This window comes from Macrobrachium nipponense, chromosome 7 (assembly GCF_015104395.2).
Source record: "Macrobrachium nipponense isolate FS-2020 chromosome 7, ASM1510439v2, whole genome shotgun sequence".
Classification (NCBI taxonomy): domain Eukaryota; kingdom Metazoa; phylum Arthropoda; class Malacostraca; order Decapoda; family Palaemonidae; genus Macrobrachium; species Macrobrachium nipponense.
The window spans coordinates 24163861-24185886 of record NC_061109.1 but is presented as its reverse complement, the minus strand read 5'-3'; the positions used below and the strand labels follow the sequence as shown (position 1 = coordinate 24185886).

Genomic DNA, 22026 nt, shown 5'->3' with positions numbered 1-22026 from the left:
CCGGCACACACAGTGGGCGCCAGGTGGTTAGTACCCATTCCCGCCGCTGGAGGCGGATATCAGGAACCATTCCCATTTTCTATTCAGATTTTTCTCTGTCGCGGTAGTGAAAACACCTGTTTCCATTACCTCCGCCTAGGATTTTGAAACTTCATTAGCCGCTTAAGTATCCTATTTATTTTTTGAATGATTGACTTGGATTTGTGGCTAGGCATACGCTATCATAAATTAATTTAAATTTTTTCATTGCATATGATGTCTGAATCTAGTTAGCCTTGTTTCAGACTTTGTTGTCTGCAACGGGTAAGGGGAGGCTACCGAAACCTTCGTAGACACTCGCTTAGTATACATGACGTTTACATGTTTTTCTTTGTTGAAAGATCTATGTAGTGTAATGTTGACTGATTCCGAAAGAAGACATATGATTCGTATGTACGCAAATTAGAGCGTGATAGAATCAGGAGGTTTTCCTCCACAGTAAAACAGAAGTTAGGATATTGAACCTACTAACCTCCAGTAGACTTTTATTTTGCCTAAACCCTGTGGTATGGCTTACGGGCCTAGAGGAAGTGTCTGTGAGAGGTAAAGCCCTTTCTATTATGGTGGATTACATCAAGTAAGCTTGAAAAAGTGCTTGCTCTCCAATCAGTGTTGTGAGTGTAGTGATGTTGATTTTGCCCCTAGTGTTGTGAAGGGGGCGTCAGATCGGTCCCATAACACCTCTAGGTCTAAACCTCTGTCGGACTCCCAGGACCAGGGAGGGGGCAAGTTGAAAACCAAAGGAGGGTTACGGGAACCCCCACCGATCTGGCGTCCCTTCGGCAGGACCTGAAGACGCTTCCAAGGCTGCCAAAGATCGTGCACGTGCACGAATCATGAAAGATTGCTTCTCGTCCTCCGAGGCGTCCTCCCCGCAAGGTTGGAGCTCTCGGAAGGACTCGCGCCCTCTAAAAAGAAGGTTTAGAGAAGAGGATGCTTCACGTCCTCTCTCTCGTCAGGAGGGAGCGTCAGAGTACTGATCTGGCGTCCCTTCGGGATGACTTAATATCGATAAGCGTGACAAAGACGCAAAATGTCGCACAGGCGGCTGTCGTCTTGGTCAAGAGATTAAAAATGTCCTTAAGGCAGGACCCTCACGAGGACGCCTTTCGAGACATTCAACGCTCTATCGAGAGGAAGGAACGTCTTTACTCTTGTAGCAAGGATTGTTTTCTTGCTTTCCAAGACGCTCCCCTCCCTCCTCCCCTCAAGGCGCTATGTATACGTTATGTGACGTTCGCTTTACTACAAAACGGGATATTGTTCAAGCTTGACGTCCGGCAAGCTGAATTGCAAAGTCAAACAGCTCGCCAAGACGCCTCTTACTCGTCCCTAAGGGACGCTCTGTCAGCGGACAGAGATGACACTGGACAGACTATCCTAGTTTTTGACAGGAGAAGGGCAAAGAATTCCTCATACCCAAGAACACACAGGCGTCCTTTTAAATGCCCTTCTGCAGTGTCGATGAGCGTGACAAAGACGCAAGATGTCGCACAGGCGGCCGTCGTTTTTGTCAAGAGTGGCGAACGTCCTTAAGACTCGTCCTGATGACGATCACCGTACTTCTGCTTAGGACGCTCGCGTTTCATGAGCGGCTCTCCCCTCGCCAGGAAGCCTCTTGGGTTACTCGTGTTGACGCACGTCATTCACTATGACGCTTCCCTTGATGTTCGTCGCTCTTCTATTCCGGACGCTCTTCAAGACGCTCAAAGAATGCAATCAGGACGTTCGGCAAGCAACTCGCTAGGATGCCTTTCGGAACGCTCGGCGTTCCTTTTTTGAGCACGTTTCTGGATATGTTCATTTGCATTACTAAGACGCAAGATGTCGCACAGGCGGCCACCGTCTTTGTTAGAAGGTAACGAAGGTCTTTAAGGCCGTCTTGGAGACGATAGCCTTACGTCTTCCTATAGTGCTCTCACACTTCAGGAGCAGTGTGCGGCTCTCCAGGACGCCTCTCGGGTGGCCTTTCATGCATCAGGGCGCTCGATAAGATCCTCTCTGAGATGCCGTTCAGATCCCTTGGTGTTCTATGCGCCAATACGCTCGGTAAGACGCTCGCAAGGACGTCTCTTGAAGACGCTCAACGTCCTGCGCATTGAGACGTGAGGAAGCTTTTGCAGATGCTCGACGTCCTACACGAAGAGACGCTCATCAGGACGCTCTGGAAGACACTCGACGTCATAAACATTGATAAGCTTTTTGGAAGACGCTCGATGTCTTACACATCTGGACGCTCGCCAGGAACGCTAGCGAGGACGCCTTTTGAAGACGCTCGGCATCCTACATGTCATGACGCTCGTAGAGCAACTTGCCAAAACGTTCTTCAGAACGATAGGCGTCCTACGCATCAAGACGTTCGGCAGGATTCCTGCAAGAACGCTCTTCAAGAGGGCGTTGTCGAAGAAGAGGAAGGAGTTTGGTCTCGTCAAGATGTCTACTTCGCTTTCTACGAAGGGAGCGTTCAATAGAATCCATGACTTGATGAATTCCGGAAAACTGTAAGCAGATTTCGGTGTCATAAAATGCCTCGTCTGCTTCAGGATTGCGCTGCCGAAGGGGAACATTAAGGTCCTTCCTGTCGTAAGCCCAGTCTCTAATCAGGAATCCTGCCCCTTCCTCGATTTCTGCGGGAATCGGGAAGACTATATGCTCGAATTCCTGGATTACTTTCCGTCATGCAAATGGGTTAGTTCTCATTGACAAAGTTCTTAATAACATTTTATCGCATAAGCGGATAAGTAACAAATTCGAAAGAGCTCTCATTCATTAGTCAGAGGCTCATCCAGGAAAAAGACTTATAGACTACGTCCATGAAGTCTTATGTCCAATATCATAAAGAAGCTTGAACTTTCATTTTCGATCTTCGGTTCTCACTTGAGGATTTCCATTTGAATAATATTAATTCCTTCTCTTGGCAAAGAGAATGAAGACAGTCAATTTCCATTCTCTCTCTCTTCCTCGTCGAGGAAAGAATGTAGTAGAGAATTAGATGTTCAAGTGACTACAATACTTACGTATTTTATCTTTGCGTCATATTACTAATGTAAAGTTCAAGTCATATACGCATATCGTAGTTACCTCTACAGATGGCAACCGAAAGGACTGTTATTTTAAGTGTATTTAATCGGTCCTTCCTGCAAACTTCCAGGAGTTTCCGGTGTAAGGACAATGCTTAAAGGTTTTGTTACAACAACACCAACTCAGCTTCTGCATCTAGCGAATTATGTTTCGCTTAAATATGCCTGCTTGAGAATTTCCTTCTGATCGATAATAGTAACAAACCTATTCCTTCGTAGAAGAGAGTAGCTGGTAACTCAGGCAGAATAGTTCGAGACGAGAGGTTGCTGTCATTGTGGATGACGCAGTATATTTAATCGGTACTCCCGGCAACTTTCCAGGAGTTTCCGATTTAACATTTGGTTAATTAAGCGTAATGTTACGACAACACAAAATCAGCTTCTGTATTTAGCGAATTCTGTTTCGCTTAAATATGCCAACTTGAGAGTTTCTGTTCAAATAATGGAAAATCTATTCCTTAGATGAATAGAATAGCTGGCAACTCGGCATAAGACTGCGAGAAGGTGAACATAAGCTGCTGCCTGTAACTGTCACAGTGTCACCAACTCAGTATCAGGTAGCTCGTTGTTATGCTCGGTCGTTTACGTCTCTCTCTCCCGCGGGATTGATTGACGAACCGTATCTCTGCCCTACAATCATGGACTTTCGCCTCGGTTGAGGGATTTCTGGTAATCATGAATAAACACGACTTCTTTTTGCTAAGAAATTTTCAACAGAGATATCTCTTAGACATGTTCGGCGCTGCTTACCGCACTGTAACAGAATTCTGTACGAGTCTACCGCGGCATAGCACTATAATAATGCTCTCCTGCTTATGCAAAGCGCAGCCTTATTAGGGAAGGAAGCATGCTTAGTGAGGAATGGATGAGTCTGCTGGGACCATTCCCCGCTGGAGAAGCTTGTTTTCCCTGAATAGACTGCAATTCAGACCTCTACAGTTTTTTCCTACAGGAGAACTGAAATAACATCAAAGATCTAGAGATAATTCTAAACGTCTCTCAATGGGTTAAGGATCACCTCAGGTGATACTGAGAGGGTGCCAGGCATCCGGACAGAGGTACAGAGGTCCTGGCACATAATCTAAAAGAATTGGAAGCGATTTGGTTGGCTCTCCAGTTTCTCGAAGAGTGAGTTTTTGGTCGAGTGGTCCAAATCATCTCAGATAATTCCGCAACTCTCTCATATCCCAAGAAGAGAGAGATGGTTATCGGCATAGGCACGGAACGTAACAATCCTTAAGAGGTTCGTTACACGATTGCACGTCCGTGCGGATCTTCTCGATCGACGGCAGCAACTACTGACGTTTGAGTAATCCTCGCTTAGAAGTACGTCGAGAGTTGTGGAGACTTTGGGGACGTCCTTTCGTAGATTTCTTTGCAATATTGAAGACAAAGAAGCTTCCTCTACGTTGCGCCCTTATTCTCGATCCGAGAGCGGTAGCAATAGACGCCATCCTATAGTATGGAATGGGATAGTTGGTTAGCCCTTTTCCCCTATTCAAAAGCTTAGGAAATATAATAAGATATCGCTGGCGTCAGAGGGAGCGAGAAAGACCGCTGATCGCCCTATGTTGGCCTTCGAGAGGCTGGATTCACAGAGGTCACGTCCTTCAGAGAGCACTTTCCAAGGACCCTTCCCGAGAGAATCGGTCTACTCTAACAGCCTCACTTCGAGAGGTACCTAAAATCTCTGCGCTCTGAGTCTGAATGCGTTCAGACTGTCAAGAAGCGAGAGGATCTTCAAGATTAATTGCAAGTCTCATTGCCAAAGCAAAGCAGTGCTGCATATTTTGCAGTGTACCAATCGGAGTGGGCCGTTTCTGGACATAGGGCAGGAAGAATGACTGTTCCTCCACCTCTGACATCTGTGAATTACTTTACTGCCTTCTCTTTCCATCTGAAGTATGGGATAAGCTAGCAGTCCCAACGATTGTAGAATACGGGAATATGTTGTTGACGGCCTCTAGGCTCAGAGATTCGGATCTGTCAAACAACAAAGCCCTTCACGATCTTTGAGGTCTGTGGAAATCTTGAAATTGTCTAGATCGAAGCTTCCGGCATGGAACTTAGACGTAGTCTGAAGTTCCTGATGTCAAAGCATTTCGAACCTCTCCTTTCTGTAAACTTAATATACTTGACCAGAATGCTAATTTTCTAACCACTCTAGCTACGGCAAAGAGGGTTAGTGAGGTTTTAGCCATCATCAGAGGTTTTGGCTTTAGAGGACATAATTCGGTGCGTCCTCTAAGCCTTCCGTTCTTGCTAAGAACGAAAACCCGTCTAACCCTTGGCCCAGAGGGCCTGGAGATCAAGGGATGGTACAAATTATTGGGCAAGAGCCACAGAGAGTCCTGTGCCCTGTCGGGGCTCTTTAAGCTTTATCTTGATAAAACTAAAGAAAGTTGAGGTCATTCGGACAATCTTCAGTGTTCCGTAAAAAGACCAGACTTGCCCATGTCGAAGAACGCCCTGGCGTTATGGTTAAGGTGTTCTTTTAAAGAGGCTCATTCACTATGTTTGAACAAAGATTTGAAAGCATTTAAATTGAATGCTTATGAGGTGAGGGCGCGGCCTCGGAAGCATTTCAACAGAGCATGACACACAGTAATATCCTGAGTGCCACGTTTGAGCGAAGCAACTCTGTGTTCGCTTCACACTCCCGACGGGATGTGAAGACAACATATGAGATCTGCAAGTCGCTAGGACCATACATATCCGTAGAAATATTATTGGGGGCAGGAAGCAGCACGAATCCTATCCTATAGAAAAGGGATAGGTGTGCTTTTAACTTTGAAGGGTTGGTCGTATGAGGCGCTTTCCCTTTCTTTAGCCTAGAAGTTATGGGACTAACTTCGATAGGTTATGTCAGGTGGTCAATATGGTCCAGTCACATTGTGGTCACGCTCCCGTTGACAGATCATCTAGAGCGCACCAGGTCACTACCTGGTTGGCAACTCTAGTAAAGCAAAAGCAGGCTTCGGTGACAGTAATCAAGAAGTCAGCTATGCTAACAGGTAAGGAACCAGATGTCAATCATCTGCACTTGAGGTGTTTCCAAAATCCTTCTATTCTGTCCCTTCCCACCTCCAATGGTGGGATTCAGCTATATATATATCTGACAGGTAAGTTTCATGAACAAAATGTTATTGTCATGATACAATAAAGCCCCACCAGTGGCCCGGCACCTTGATGTGGTGGTGGGGCTTGTGTGGTGCAAGGATGAACTGGGCTACAGTAGCGAAGTAGTGCTCTACCCTGGCAGGTCTAACCATGCTACACAGGCCAGTTCTGAGCATCCAGACTAAGATCGGTCCACTTTTGAGCCTTCTCCTATTTTCAATCCTCAACTTCTTCCCCTGTCATGAGTGACCATTAGTTGACAACCTTGGACCTACATTGGATTACGGCTCTGACTGCTCCTCTGATTTGATGGAGGGTGAAGAGGACTGACATGTCTCTCCATCCGTAGAATTCGTACCTGACGTGCCCGAGCGAGGGGAAAAAAGTCTTATGTCAAACATGGCCCCCAGATCTGGGTCTGATCTCGACGGACTGATGACGCCTCAAGTTCTGGGAGCCATGTGTATAAACCAGGTTGTAGCCTCTAGGGGTGGCCACTTAAAGTTGCATAACACTCCCTCCCTTGTTGGGCTCCGTTTTACTGAGGAATATGGTGGGCGGAGGACTACCTGGCTGAAAAATTACAGTACTCGTATCTATGGATGATACATTGGCCCCCATTGTTGACCACCCTGGAATGGACTTGGAACTGGCTCAGGAAAATGTAAACAAAGAAGTAAACGATGATTCTAGATCCGTACCCAAATCAAATAATAAAACTATTGGAACCATACTTAATGCCACAAAAGGAAATTCCTCCAGTAATAAATGAAAAAAAGGAAAATATTAATAGTTTTCGAAACAGACGACCTAAATACAGAGCAAGATCCTACATTAGTACACTTTGACAATCATTATTTGGATATGGCACTTGGCCAAGATACTTAGTTTTTAAAACAGAAAACCGAGCTGACAGCTGCTAAATTTGAAAATATTTTATTAGCTCAGTACCCAACCAAAGAAATGACTTTTAGATCTATAACAAGAAAAGAATGGATAGTGGAAGCTACCACAAAACTTCAATCAGAAAATTATCAAATGCTTAATAATATGAATGGGATAAATGTCACAGTCGAAAGACATGACAAGTTGAACAGCATTGAAGGAACAGTAATGTTACCACCCAATAATGATTGTGATGGCCTACCAGATGAGACATTGTTATTGAACTCATTAAAAATTAGATATCCTAAACAATATTGAAAACGTAAAAGTATATGAAATCCCAAATAAAAGACAGCAGGGAAAAAAATTGAGAATAGCTAAAATTAAATTTGAAGGGCAGACACTTCCACCTAATATTAAAATAGAAGGCCAGAGAAGAGAGGTATTACCCCATGTACCAAAGCCTCTTCAATGCACAAATTGCTCTAAGTATGGACATACAAAAAACAAATGTAGAAATGAACCAATTTGTGCATTCTGTGGTTCCAGAAGATCATGAAACCACCTGGAACTGTGGCGTTCCCAAATGTTGTAATTGTGGACAAGACCATCATGCGAGATCAAAGATATGCCCATTCTACATATATAAAACACTGAATTAAAACTACTAATAAGCAGGTCTGGCATGTCAATTCCAGAAGGAAAGCAAGAATTAAAATCAAGAGGTTTAATGGACCCTTCTAGAAATAAATCATATCGAGACGCTGTAGAAAAAGTAATGCCCAAGAAACATTTTATAATACCTGGAAAAACTAATGAAAAACAAACAACGAGGTCATCAAACTTAGAAAATTAACAAAAAAATCTCTTGGAGAATCTAGCAATACAGTATCAATAAGCAACCCTTATGACGTACTAATGAAAGATGAAGAATTGCCATCTCTAGACACTGGAAATGAAGATCATGCTGAACAAACAAGAAGAAAACGAGAAAGAGAAATAATTTCCCCTCCAAAAACTCTAATTAATACTAATGACGTCAAGAAGAAGAAAATGCCTAAAATCAACAGGAAAACATCCCCTAATTTAGATAATAATGATGAAATAAGTCCTTCACCAGTCTTTCCAAGTAAATTTCAAGCAATGAATTCTTCTATAGTTTTTCAAAGTAAATCTGAAGAACTAAACCCTTCGCCAGTCTTTCCAAGAAAATTTAAAGACAAATTTCAATCTGTCCAAGGAAGACAAAACGATAATTGTGAATGTCAGCAGTGTATCCAAGAAGGCGTACACCTCCAACTGAATCTCACCATGAACGGTGTGGATGCCATACATGTTTTTTGCAAGATTGCAAAGAAACGAAACCTTTAAATAAAGAAAAATTGATAAACGTGATAAGGAATTTCTTAGCTAGAAAAGATAACATCTCAAGCCAGCTAGAATTACATACCAAAGATTGTATGTGTATTAGACACTTACAGTACTATCGTGAGAGTAAAATAGCAGTGTTAGACAATTTCTTAGCCAAACAAGAAGAAATTAAATTCACCACTGAATCAGAAAGATAACACAGAAATGTCAAAAACCCAAAAGAAAAAGCTAATTAAGCGAATAATTACCCATAGTTTAAAAAAAAAATATATAATTTATATATATATATATAAAACCAAATATACAAAATAATCTTTTAACTTTCGTTCCATTCAATTATACTATTATCCAATGGAACATAAACGGTCTGAAAACACGAATGCACTTGGGTGAAAATACAAAGACTCCTAAAGCAAACATGAACCAATGTGCATATGTTTACAACACGTTAATAATCCAGTCCCATCAATATGTAATTACTTTCTGGCATCCTCCGTTTCAGGAAAAGGCAAGTTAGGAACAGCAATATATGTTCATAATCGTGTAACCTATGATAAAGTTACAGTTAACAATAATTCATTTCAAATATCTTCATTCGCCTGCATATGATAAACAAAACTAGCATTTTAGTCTGCAGTCTATATAATCAACCTAATGAAAATTATGATATGGCTCAATTATCAAATATTTTATCACAATTCAATGAGCCAATTCTAGTTTTAGGTGATTTTAATGGTCACCACCCTTTATGGGATGCCAGTACCATCGACGCAGATAGAGCAGGTAAAGACATAGAAAATCTAATACTTAACTACAACTACTGTTGTCTGATTGAAAATGAATCCCACCCCCCAACCACATACTTTTCAAAAAAACTCATGGGACCCTATCATCTGTAGACCTGTCTATTTGTTCCACTTCGTTAGTAGACAGATTAGAATGGAATACTCTGGATGACCTTTATACTAGTGATCACTACCCAATCGTAATCACATGTCTTGAAGATAATCATCAACAATTTGTACCAAAATTTAATTTTAAAAAAGCTGATTGGGAAAAGTATGATTTAATTACTAAAAATGTTTCCCCTTTCCAAAGTAACAATGATCACAATGAAATTAATGAATATTTTACAGATTTCGTAATTAGTTCTGGAAATAAATCAATACAATGACAACTTGTAAGCCAAAAATAAATCCTGTTCCATGGTGGTCTAGAGAACTTTCAGATATTATCATACTGAAGCACAAGATGAGTAGACGATTAGACAGACTAAACCAAAGATATAACAAATTATATAAAAGTAATAGATATACATTGAAAGGGTTAGTATTAATAGCTATGGAAATTGATTATATCAAACCTTTATTGAATAAAATATCTGCTCAATTCAGGAAAAAGTTATTAGCAATAGGAAATCATCTTGGCATAATTACGTCGCAGACTTCTCCGGTGACACTGTTAAACAAATGTGGGATAGATTTAGAAAAATTAATGGCAAATATAGTCGATCACCTAGATCCCCAATATTACATAATGGGAAAAAAAGTTCATGATTTAAAAGATATATCAAATATAATAGGTCGCCACCTAGAATCAGTAGGCAATAGCCTGAATTTAGATGAACATTTTCGCATTAGGAAAAAGAATGAAGAGAAACATATAATTAATTTCGAAACAAGTCAACAATTATACTACAATGTCCCATTTACATTAGAAGAATTTGATGCTGCGCTAAAAACTTGTAGTAACTCTGCCCCAGGAAAGGATAATATCTCTTTTGAACTCCTTATACATCTGAACATTAAAGCCAAGAATACTTATTAAAATTTTATAATCACTTATGGAAAAAGAAACTACTTCCCAAAGCATGGAAACATGCTATTGTAATTCCTATACCCAAACCTGGCAAAGATCCAACATCAGCAAATAATTATAGACCTATATCACTAACTAGTTGTCTTTGTAAAACTCATGGAAAAGATGGTAAATAATAGACTCATATGGTATTTAGAGAAAAATAAAGTTCTAGCAGCAACTCAATCTGGAAGTAGGAAAAATCATTCAACATTAAACTCATTAACATCACTAGAAGATCAAATCAAAAAGAGGATTTGTACAAAAGAAAATTACTGTCGCAATCTTATTCGACATTCAAAAGGCTTATGATACAACATGGAGATATTCAATCTTAAAATCTCTATATGACATAAATCTAAGGGGTGAACTCCCAATTTTTATACGAAATTTCCTAACAGAAAGAACATTCCAGACTAAAATTGAAACGGTATTATCAGAAACATTTGAAATAAAAGAAGGTATCCCACAAGGCAGCGTACTAAGCAGCACATTATTTGCATTAGCAATCAATAATATTGTTAAAATGCTTCCAAAAGATGTAAACAACAGCTTATATGTTGATGATTTTGCCATTTTTTACACTTCAAACAACCTACGCCACATCCAAAGAATTTTAAATATCTCCATAGCTAAAATTGAACAATGGGCATTATCTGTTTGGATTTAAATTTTCTGTTGAAAAAACACAAGCAATAACATTTTTATAAGGATCAGCGCTGGCTCAAAAATCAAGTTATATCTCTTACCATGAATAACACTCCCATCCAATTTTATCCAGAAGTTAAATTCTTGGGCTTATATTTTGACAATCATTTGAACTGGAAGGCCCATGTGAAACATACCAAAGCAAAGGCCTTGAAAGCTTTAAATATATTAAAAAAATTAGCCCACACTTCATGGGGTGCTGATAGAGAAACATTATTGAAACTTTATAAGGCTACAGTTCTACCAATATTAGAATATGGCAGTCCAATTTATAGTTCTGCTAGTGAGACAACTCTCAAATGCTAGACCCAGTGCATCATCTTGGGCTTCGTTTAGCCACTGGAGCATTCAAATCATCACCAGTCCAATCGTTGATTGTAGAAAGTGGAGAAATGCCACTATCTTATAGATTCAAAATAACAACGATGTGCAGAGCTTTAAAAAATTGTAAATAGTCCAGCAAAAACCAAAGATTTATTTAAAAGATCCAGATTGTTTCTGGAATACAAAAATTATCCCATCCGTTCCCCGTTAGAGCTAATAGATTATTTAATGACAATGACCTTTATAATATTAAAGTTTACAATTTTAGCAAAATAATGCCCCCATGGTTGATAAGTGCTCCCCAGATATGTAGGAAATTGTGTACAATACCCAGTAATAAATTGAATAATCCCCTTGCTATGAAACAATATGCTCTGGAACATATCAAGATACACAATAATAATCACATATATACTGATGGTTCCAAAGATGATATGGGAGTTGGATTCGCTGTTTACGGAAACAATATAAAGATCCAAGTCTCCTTACAAAGCAAAGCATCAGTATTCACTGCTGAATTACTAGCAATAAAAACAGCATTAACACTATATCTGAAAACCAGTTTAGTGAAGTAACCATCTTTAGCGATTCACTAAGTTCAATAACTGCAATAAGCTCTTATACTCCAAAAAACAAAATTGTAAATGAAATTAGACATATATTACATGAAATGAAAAGACAAAAAATATCTGTTACTCTATGTTGGATACCATCTCATATAGGATTAGAAGGCAATGAAAAAGCAGATACTTATTCAAAAGAGGCTAGAACACTCCCAATATCAGCAGAATTATTGCCACTAGAAGATTATATTAGGCACAGCAAGTCGGTTATTAAGAAAAAATGGCAAAATAACTGGGGGGAAAACCATCCTACCAATAAATTAAGAGAAATAAAAGAAACTGTAGACCCGTGGCCATCATCCTATCAGAAATGCCGCAAGAATTCAATAATATTGACACGGCTAAGAATTGGTCACACCAAACTGACACATGGTTACCTAATGAGTAACCCCCATGCCCCTATACCTATGTGCGAAATAGTAATGTATACAAATAACAGTAAAACATATTTTTAAAATCTGTCCAAAATATAAAACCCAAAGAGACATATTATTCAGAAGATATTCTTTTAAAGAAATATTATCAGAAAGTGACAAATTTTCACTATTTAATATTTTAAAATTCCTTAAATTTAATAATTTATACGACAAAATATAATATATAGTAATTTATAATATATTCCAGATAGTAATTTATTTTTTTTTTTTAGATAATATATATTCCAGATAATAAATATTTATCTATTTATTTTTAATAATAAATTATACTGATTTTAAATAACATGTCTAATCCTTCGGGCCAGCCCTAGGAGAGTTAATATTAACTCAGTGGTCTGGTTAAACTAAAGTAAAAAAAAAAAAAAAAAAAGATACAATAAAGTTTGTTCATACTTACCTGGCAGATATATATAATTAAAGTACCCACCCACCTCCCCTCAGGGGACAGTGGTATGAAAAATCTGACTAGAAAATGGGAATGGTTCCTGATATCCACCTCCCAGCGGCGGGAATGGGTACTAACCACCTGGCCGCCCACTGCGTGTGCCGGGAGTTTTGAAATTCTGTCGGACTTCGGAGAATACAGCTATATATATATCTGCCAGGTAAGTATGAAACTATTGTATCATGACAATAACATTTCCACCTAAAAACATGTTTAGGGAAAAATAACCTTGTCTCACATAAGTCAATTATATCTAGGTATTCATTTATACCAACTAGAAGCAAGAAAATTCATTCAGAATTGTGTTGAATATGGCATAACAAACTCGTGTTCACCATCAAGCTGATTTGAAACCTAAACATGGCCGCTCCGCGGAATACTAGCTTAGATTTGCCGTAATATTTTATAATACAAAAATATGAGAATAGTATAAACAACATTATTGGATACAGTGAAGTAATGTATAACTTTTTAGAGGATTTATGGAAAAGATGCATAATTAATAAAATAACACCATGCATTTTTCAGAACAGTGACAACTGACAACATGGAGGGTAGTTACAAAAGCTGCCTTAATTTGTATCATATTTATGTACAAAAATAAAAATACCCTATACGTAATATATTTTCATAAACATTTTAAACATAAGAGCGTGAACATTTATAAAATTGACACATCGATTGCTAAATTTGCACTCTCTTTAACTATATTTTCGGAAGAGCGGCAGGCAGCTGCTTACAAGAATGAACATGAAAAAACATCGTATTTGATAACATGAAGGGCAGTTTCAAAAACTCCCTTAGTATCATATTTCTGCGCAGAATTAAAAATACCCTATACATAATACATTTGCATACATTTTAAACATTAAAGCATGAACATTTATAAAATTGACACATTGATTGCTAAATTTGCACTTTTTTTAACTGTATTTTTGGTAGAACGGAAGGCGGCGGCTTATAAGAATGAACATGAAAAAATATCATATTTGATAACGTGAAGGGTAGTTTCAAAAGCTGCCTTTGTATCATATTTATGTGCAGAAATAAAAATACCTGGACGTAATACATTTTCATACACGTTTTAAACATAAAAGCATGAACATTTATAAATCGACACATCCATAGCTAAATTTGCACTCATTTAACTCTATTGTTTCGGCATAGAACAGCGTCAGAGGCATATATTTTACCCTAATACCTATGTAATAACTCTCAATACAATTTTTTAATATCATCAGCATAACCTTTATGGTCTGAACGGTATTTCTACAAATGTATGTACTCGTTAGACATAACGGCGCTGTTGATAGAAAATTGTGCTGTAAAAATACCTTAAAATGGCTTATTTTTTTAATGAATATTTTTTACGACAGCCGTAAAACCGATTCGCAGTTGAGCAATTGCGCCATTAACCATGGGCCACCTGTATAAAGAGTCAAGCAGGGGGCCAGAGTACTACTTTCTCTCTGAGATTCTGTTCATCTTTGTATTGTTTCTCCTTTATCGAGAATAAACTAGTACTAATTTGTATCTGCCCCGACCATCACAGACTTAAGTCTCTGGTTGGCTCGGAATTCTCACATAAGGCTCATGTCTCGTGCTTCACGTGCCGTTGCAAGAATTTTCCGACAGAAATATGTCTTGGATTCATTATCATTTTTCTGTTTACCCCTCGGTATAACAGAAGTTTAGTCTTTTGTACCATTGCACCTACCCCATCAGCCGCTTCAATGACCTGGAAAGATTTTCTTCCGACAATTTGAGTTTTGTCTTCTACTTTACATTTTGTATTTCATAAGGTGTTTAATTATTCTTTGTCCACCCCGAATTGAAAATGAATATTGGAAGACTTCGCCTGCTCCCCGCCTGACTTGCTGTGCTTCCAGGGTAAGTAAAAGTGTCCCATCCTGATCCAACCCACAAGAAGCAGTCTTTATGCAGTACAATCCCTGTGGTTTTACGACTAAAAACTCTCTGCCTTCATTGCAAGCACTGACTTTCTCGCCGAGCAGCAATGAAATAGCGGAATAACTCTTTCAGCCCTTTGTAAAAATACCAGAGATTAGAAGACGGACCAGAGATTAGAGCCGTCTTCACTGGTTAGTGTCATCCAACGAGACTTTTTATACGATCAGAATTTTGAGAGTTCACTTCTCTCTGATTCAACTGTAAAGATGTAGGTCCACGTTTACCTTAGTCATTCACTAAGTGGTATTATTTCTCTTTAGTTGAGATTCAGCTACTGATGAGAAACTTCTCTGTCTTGCTATCACAGGGACCTCGGTGTCTAGAAGGCACTTGACTTTTGTGTAGTGTGCACATACCTCGTGAGAATCATCAGAGTTTTGTTGTCAATGCCACATCTTGTTTCTTAACATTGTTGGCAAAGAAGATAGACAATTTGCATGGTTTATTCTTAACACCACCCTTCAAAAGGTGGGTATCATGTCCTGACTCCGTATCAGAGTCGGATGCGCAATCATTCAGCATCTGTTGACGAGGCCAAATCCTTCATGATCTGTACTTAGGACTTTGTATTGGTAGATCCAGATCAGTCATTACTTTGTCCTATTGGTGTGTTGATGTACTTAAGAAGGATCGACACACTTCACTGAGTGTCGATACCTTTATCCACTGCCTGACTTCCAATGAAAGTGTATGACAACACGTCTTCCAAGTCTTACAAGATTGTGAGGAACTTCTCTACAGTTGCATACATCCACTGTATATGCTCTCTCAGAGAACGAGCAGTGCCAGTGGTTTGGTACTGTCATCATTCCAACGAATATGTCTGACTAGAAGATAGATATGGTCTCATTATGACCACATTTATATCTTTCTTCCTTTGGATCTGCCCACAGGTCCTTGGAACCTCTTTTCTTTGGACTGGTGGTGGATTCTGATAAGTTGTGTTGGCTTACCCAGCTCCTTCAAGAGGACAAGTTGCATCTCACCTATGGTGTGGTTCTAGAGGAAAGAAGGATGTGAGAGTGACTGGCCTCTCCATCTTCCCCTCCTCGTCCTTCTTCTCCTTTTCCCTCAGGTTGAGGATAGGACTCAAACTTACACTTGCTGGTTGGGCGTTTGATGCGGTAAGCATGTACATCAAGTTTCCTTTCTATTTTTCTTATCAGAATCATTGAAGCAATCCCACTCCTTCCTCTAGCAAGGGGAGGAAGGAGACTGGTTGTAATGCAAACCCTTCTCAGATCTTTGCATTAATGCCTCCAACTCTGATATTCTTCCCAGCCCTCTTTTGGATGAATCACGATTCCTCACTCATATGAAAAGGCCTAGAAGTCTGACTCTTGATCATGCAGCTCTTATACTCCGATAAAGCTGTCAGAGGCATGGCAGTCCTCCTCGCTCTTATGACCAGGGGGAGTACCCAAGGTGTGTGAACTCCAGTCAGGTCTTGAAGCTCACTCAGGTTCCTCTCACCAATCAGTGAGTCTTCCTAATGTAAAGGACCGAGGGTTTGTATATCATGTAGGAACAAATCACAATTTCTGAAGGTGAATTTTATTTTTCTTAATTATAAATTACAAACCTGAGGTCCTTTACATTAATGCCCACCTCATGCCACCCCTCAATCTGAAACCAGGGCTATAAGGCAAGGTAAGTGTTTTTACATCCAGACAGGTGGGTCTACCTGCCTACCAGACGGTAGTTACTGCCTAACCACCCTGTTCAAGAATTTAACAGCTGTCCTCCAGCTTTGCCGTGAAGTAATTCGTAATGTAAAGAACCTCAGGTTTGTATATTTAAGAAAAATACAATTTACTTAAAAAAATTTATTGCATCACCCATTCTGCATTGAATTTCTTTTCCCAGGTTTTCAAGACTTTTCTTCAGATCATATTGTTTCTAAATCAGTACATTTCTATGTTGCATTCACCATAAATTATTGTTCCATGCTAGCAGTAATGAATCCAGTCAGATGTAACTATACAAAGCTCCATGGTTGAACAGTTCCTTGTTGGACGAGTTGGTTACATGCTCGACTATCGATCTCAGGATCCGGATTCGATTCCCTGCTCTGCCAACGTGGAATCAGAGGAATTTATTTCTGGTGATAGAAATTCATTTCATATTGTGGTTTGGATCCCACAATAAGGTGTAGGTTCCGTTGCTAAGTAACCAATTGGTTCCTAGAGACGTAAAAACATCTAATCCTTCGGGCCAGCCCTAGGAGAGCTGTTAATCAGCTCAGTGGTCTGGTTATACCAGCAGTCCTTGGGTTACGACGGGGGTTCCGTTCTTGGGACGCGTCGTAAGCTGGAACTTCTTCAAAAATTCTAAAGAAACCTTACTTTTAATGCTTTGGGTGCATTAAAAACTATGTAAACTGCATTCTTATTGCATTTTTCATCAAAAAAAACTTCAAATATTGATTATTTAATATTTTTGGTGTCACATTTCTTCTGCCAGATGAGGGTTGTAGGCACCGTAACCCTGGAATATGCGTCGTAACCCTGTAAATAATTGCTGATGAATATAATTGAAAAGCGCCTTAACCTCAGAACATCATAAGCCGAACCCGTCTTAACCCAGGTACCGCCTACTAAGATATACTTAACTTCCATGGCTGATCTTGGTTTCTCTACCTTGGTAGCAGTCAGCAACACAAGGAATACAGATAAAACCAGGGGGTATGGATCAGGGCACAGAACCAGCTGATCAGTCAGAATCAATATTGTATTGCCTTAGGTTTTCTAAACTTATCAGGATGTGAGTAAATATCAAATGGATGGTTATTTTGAGATTGACATGATTTATCAAAGTATGTGTGCTTCACATAGTACTTTGGTTTAATATTTTCATGGTTATTAATTAAGGGGGGCGGCCGGCTAATGCCATTTTTTAAGGGCAGGACCTTAATATTCATACCACTTGATAAGGTGACTTACATCTCCAAACCGCATATGATTTTTGCCTCTGACCTTCGGTTTTGTGATGCCAGGGCGATTTATCCCGAAAATAGCCATTTTTCAAATTCTATCTCCTTCCTTGATTTTTAATATTAAGACCTTGGATTACTACCATATAATAGACCTAATGTAGACCTCCAATCCAATGAGGAATTTTTTTCTAAAAGTAATTTTTTTTTGCTAGATATGTATTTTTCATGATGGTAAAAAAATAAACCCTATAAATCAGGAAAAAAAATCATAAAAAAAGACAAAACAAAAATTGGAAATAAGGGTTTTGTTTGATTGTTCTGTAATTTCTTTCTGAGTTAAATACCAAATTTCAGCTCTATAGCTTTAAAACTAAGTGAGAAGATAGATTTTGAAGGTCAATAAGTATAGTTTTGAGATATGGGCATTCAAAGTTTTCCTTTGTATTTTTATAAAGACAATGTTAATAAATAATGATTATTATGAATTTATATTTCTTTTTTGGGTATTAATAAACCAAAACTGTTATTTATCATAATTTAATCATAAATGATGATCCCTTTGCTCATAGATCGTAGCCTGGGGCACTGCGTCAGGCAAGACGCGGCACCCTTTTCTATGCAACTCTCTCTCTCTCTCGTTCACGAACTCGGCTTATTACAACAAATTTTCTTCTTCTGTATGTTAGCAAGATGTTTTCCTTGTATTTTCCTCTTTAGCATGATGAAATTCTTGCTGAAACAAAGATAAACAGAAGTAAATCAAGAGAATGTCAGAGGTGAAACTCGAACGTATACTCTCTTTTTACAAAGACAATGTTAAAATATCATGATTATTATGAATTTCATATTCCTTTTTGGGTATTAATAAACCAAAACTATGTTATTTATCATAAATGAAGATCTCTTTGCTCAAAGACTGTGGCCTGGGGTACTGCACGACGTGTGTGTCAGGCAAGACGGGCGTTCCTTACTACGCATCCCTCCCTCTCTCTCTTCACTAACTACGCAAATATTGCGTATTTATGATATTCTGTAATCATATTAGAGCTAATTTTCTTCATCTGTATGTTAGCGAGATGTTTTGCTAGTCTTTTCCTCATTGGCATGACAAAATTCTTGCCAAAACAAAGATAAACATACGTAAAAGCAAGCAAATGTCAGAGGTGAAACTAGAACGTGTACACTACAAGAGGTTTCGCCTCGCACTGGAAGGTGGTAAACTGACTAAGTTCCATCCTGCCGCCTCATGGAATCTCTATAGATGCCATTGCTCAAAATTTCTTTGACAATAATTATCAAAAATTACGATAACAAGAAATGTATTGCCTTTTTTGTACGGATCAATGTTTTTGGCTTATTGAGTTACGTTGGTAATTACCTGGTAACTACGAAAGTAAGAGGAATTTTGACGAAATATTTCGTATACGTATTCTCCATTGCCATACGAAGCTCCATGAATTTTTTCATGACTGCATTTTTCGCTCTATACCCCCATAAACGAAAGGTTCCGGCTGGCCCCCTTAAGTTTTCCTCATAGGGGGTTAGGGACATAAGGTGCACTATAGGTATTACTTTAAGGCACTTTCCAGCTTGCTTTTGGCCCCCTAGCTGCAACCTCTTTCATTCTTTTTACTGTACCTCCATTCATATTTTATTTGTACTTTCCACCCTCTTCTAGCAATTGATACATAGGTAGTTACCGTCAGTTTCCATTTCAGTGCTGAATGACCTTCCAGTGTTTGGCCTTATGTTAAATTCTGTACGTTTTCTATATTCTATTATTGCAGATTTTACCACTGAGTTTATAATAACTTTTTATTGCAGGAACTTGAAAGAAGTGTTGCATCGAAGTGACCGTGCAATGATATATGTTTTTATTGCCAGCTCATATACTCCTTGGCTACTTCTCAGACCTCTTCCACTTGACTCCTGGACTCTCCACCTCAGGTCAGTAATGTCAGTATGTGTCTCAAGAATAAAAAAAGAAAATAGTATTTTGGTATTGTATTATATTCATTGGCAATAAAAGGGATTTTGACAAAGGAAAAATCTATTTCTGGGGGAAGACCTGTGTTGCCCGGTGAAGTGTCCCTATAGCACTCATTTCTAGGTATAAATAAATGCTAAATATACCAGAGAAAAAAGCCATATGGAATGCTGGAGTTACTACCTCCAGCTCGCTCACCCTCATAGGGTGTCAGTATAGCACAGGGGCAAGTGGAAGCCACTACCACAGATACTTTGCCAAATTGAAGTCTCCTCTCTCAAAATCCCTCTCTAGAGAGGTGCCATTACAACGTTTACCTTCTGCTTGCTACTACTACCTCTGCCAGAAACCCTCATTCCTGAAATACGCACCCAAGCTTGGGCCAGCTAAAGGGTTGGGAAAAGGAACAGAGAGGGATGGGTTCACCGGGCGACACAAGTCTTCCCCCAGAAATAGGTTTTTCCTTTATCAAAATCCCTTTTCTGGGCTCAGCCCGTGTCGCTTCTTGAAATGTCCTTTTAGCACACATTTCTAAGGTAAATATTACTAACATTACCGGAGAAAAAACTAAAATGGAATGTCAGAGTATTCTGACTTGCTCACCTTATATAAAGAGGTGTCGGTATGGTTTCTGGGCCAAGTGAAACCACTACCAGGGTCTCTTACCATTTAGATCCATCCTTCTACAAAATTCCCCTACTAGAGAGGGCCGACACACGGCCTACACCAGCAAATACTACTACTATCGCTGCCGACGCCATCACGAGCGCCTCTAGCGGACATCCTTTCCGTTAGCACCATCTTGCACGCACGTGTCTTTTTCTTGCTGTGTTTTTGTGCTCGCTTTTTTGGATTAACACCCACCATGGAACTTAAAGCCATCGCCGCAGCTAAGTTAAGTACTGCTAAAGTGTTTCACCTATTTTTAGCCAGCCAGGGTCCGTTTAACCGTTTTTATTTAGGTTTTTAACAGCGCCCTCCTTGGCTTGGCTACAGAGTCGTTCCAGGCGGCTCGCTCCACGTGTTCCCTTATTTCATGCTTCTTCGGTCCCCCATACCGTGGTAGCTTGAACCTAGCAGTATATATTCACATTTTATGTGTTGTGCAAGATTTATCTAGTGCTCTATTTTGTTTTTACTTACACGGGGTTTCTAGTTCGATTGAGCTTATAGCCTACATCACCCTTAGCTCAGTGTTCATGCATGCATGTTCCTTTGTTTAGGTTTGTTAGGCATTCTTAGGACATCTGTCCTTTCTTTTAGTCCTGCCACCCTGGCCGCCGCCCTCCTCCACGTATCGGCAGAGCCCAGCTCCCGAGTTGCTCGACGCCCTCCCTTCTGGGACGGGTAGCCTAGCTTCTCCAGGACGTTGCTTTCTCTCTATCTGCTTATTTATCTTCTCTCCCCGTGTTATTTTAGGCTTTGTATGCATGCTCGAGACGGTTAGAGGTAGCCTAGGCTACCTCAGACCGCCTGGCCTGTCTTACCGCGTGGCCCTGCCACGTTCACGGCGAGCCAGGCGATCGCCATGAGCCACCCGGCTACTGTCCCCACGCTTCCTCCCCCCCTCTAGGGGGGAGAGTACCGCTCGCTCACGTTGCCATAGCAACCATCCAAGGTCCCTCCCTTTTTCCCCCTCCCCAGGGGGGGATACGGGAGTTAGCGGGGACCTTCCGAGGTCGACTCGCCTCCTACCGCTCTCACCCCTCGGTTCCAGGGGGGTCCCTTGTGCGTTCAGGCTCGGCTGGCCACACGGCTCGACTGCGCTCGGATCTCCTCGGGTTCCGTTCAGCTCTCTCTCTCACCCCTAGTCACCACCCTTCCCCACCACGCCGACGGCGGGTTCCGTGACTCTGCCAATCATTAGGGATGGTGACTGAGAGAAGCTCCACCGCATGCACCTCTTTTATATTGCCTTGATTTAAATATTATTTATTTGTTGTTTTGTTTCACTAAGCCGACGGATCTCCCGCTCACCACCCGGGTTATCCGCCGGCCTGCGAGTTTTTTGTTACGGCAGAGCTATGCTCCTCCGACTAGTCTTTATTAGCCTCCTCATGCTCCTCTCCACTGTCCTCGTACTCCTCGCTCCGGCGTATAGGCAGGTAACTAGTTCGGTGAAACTCCTTATTCTGGTAACACCGGAATCGTACTGAAACTAGTATACCAGCTATATCGGACACCCACCACTTACCAGGAGAGCAAGAAGAGGCTAACAACTATGTGATTTACTCCAGTATCCTC

The 22026-nt window shown here is 40.1% G+C and overlaps 1 protein-coding gene across 5 annotated transcripts in view; it reads left to right on the top strand.

Annotated features, from left to right (window-relative positions):
* Positions 1-22026, top strand: part of LOC135216994 (monocyte to macrophage differentiation factor 2-like) — a 291269-nt gene that overhangs the window by 81867 nt on the left and 187376 nt on the right. For all 5 annotated transcript variants that reach the window (XM_064252549.1, XM_064252550.1, XM_064252552.1 and 2 more), the window contains exon 4: positions 19620-19742. In XM_064252549.1, coding sequence (XP_064108619.1) covers positions 19620-19742 — 123 coding nt within the window. The remainder of the gene's footprint in view (positions 1-19619; positions 19743-22026) is intronic.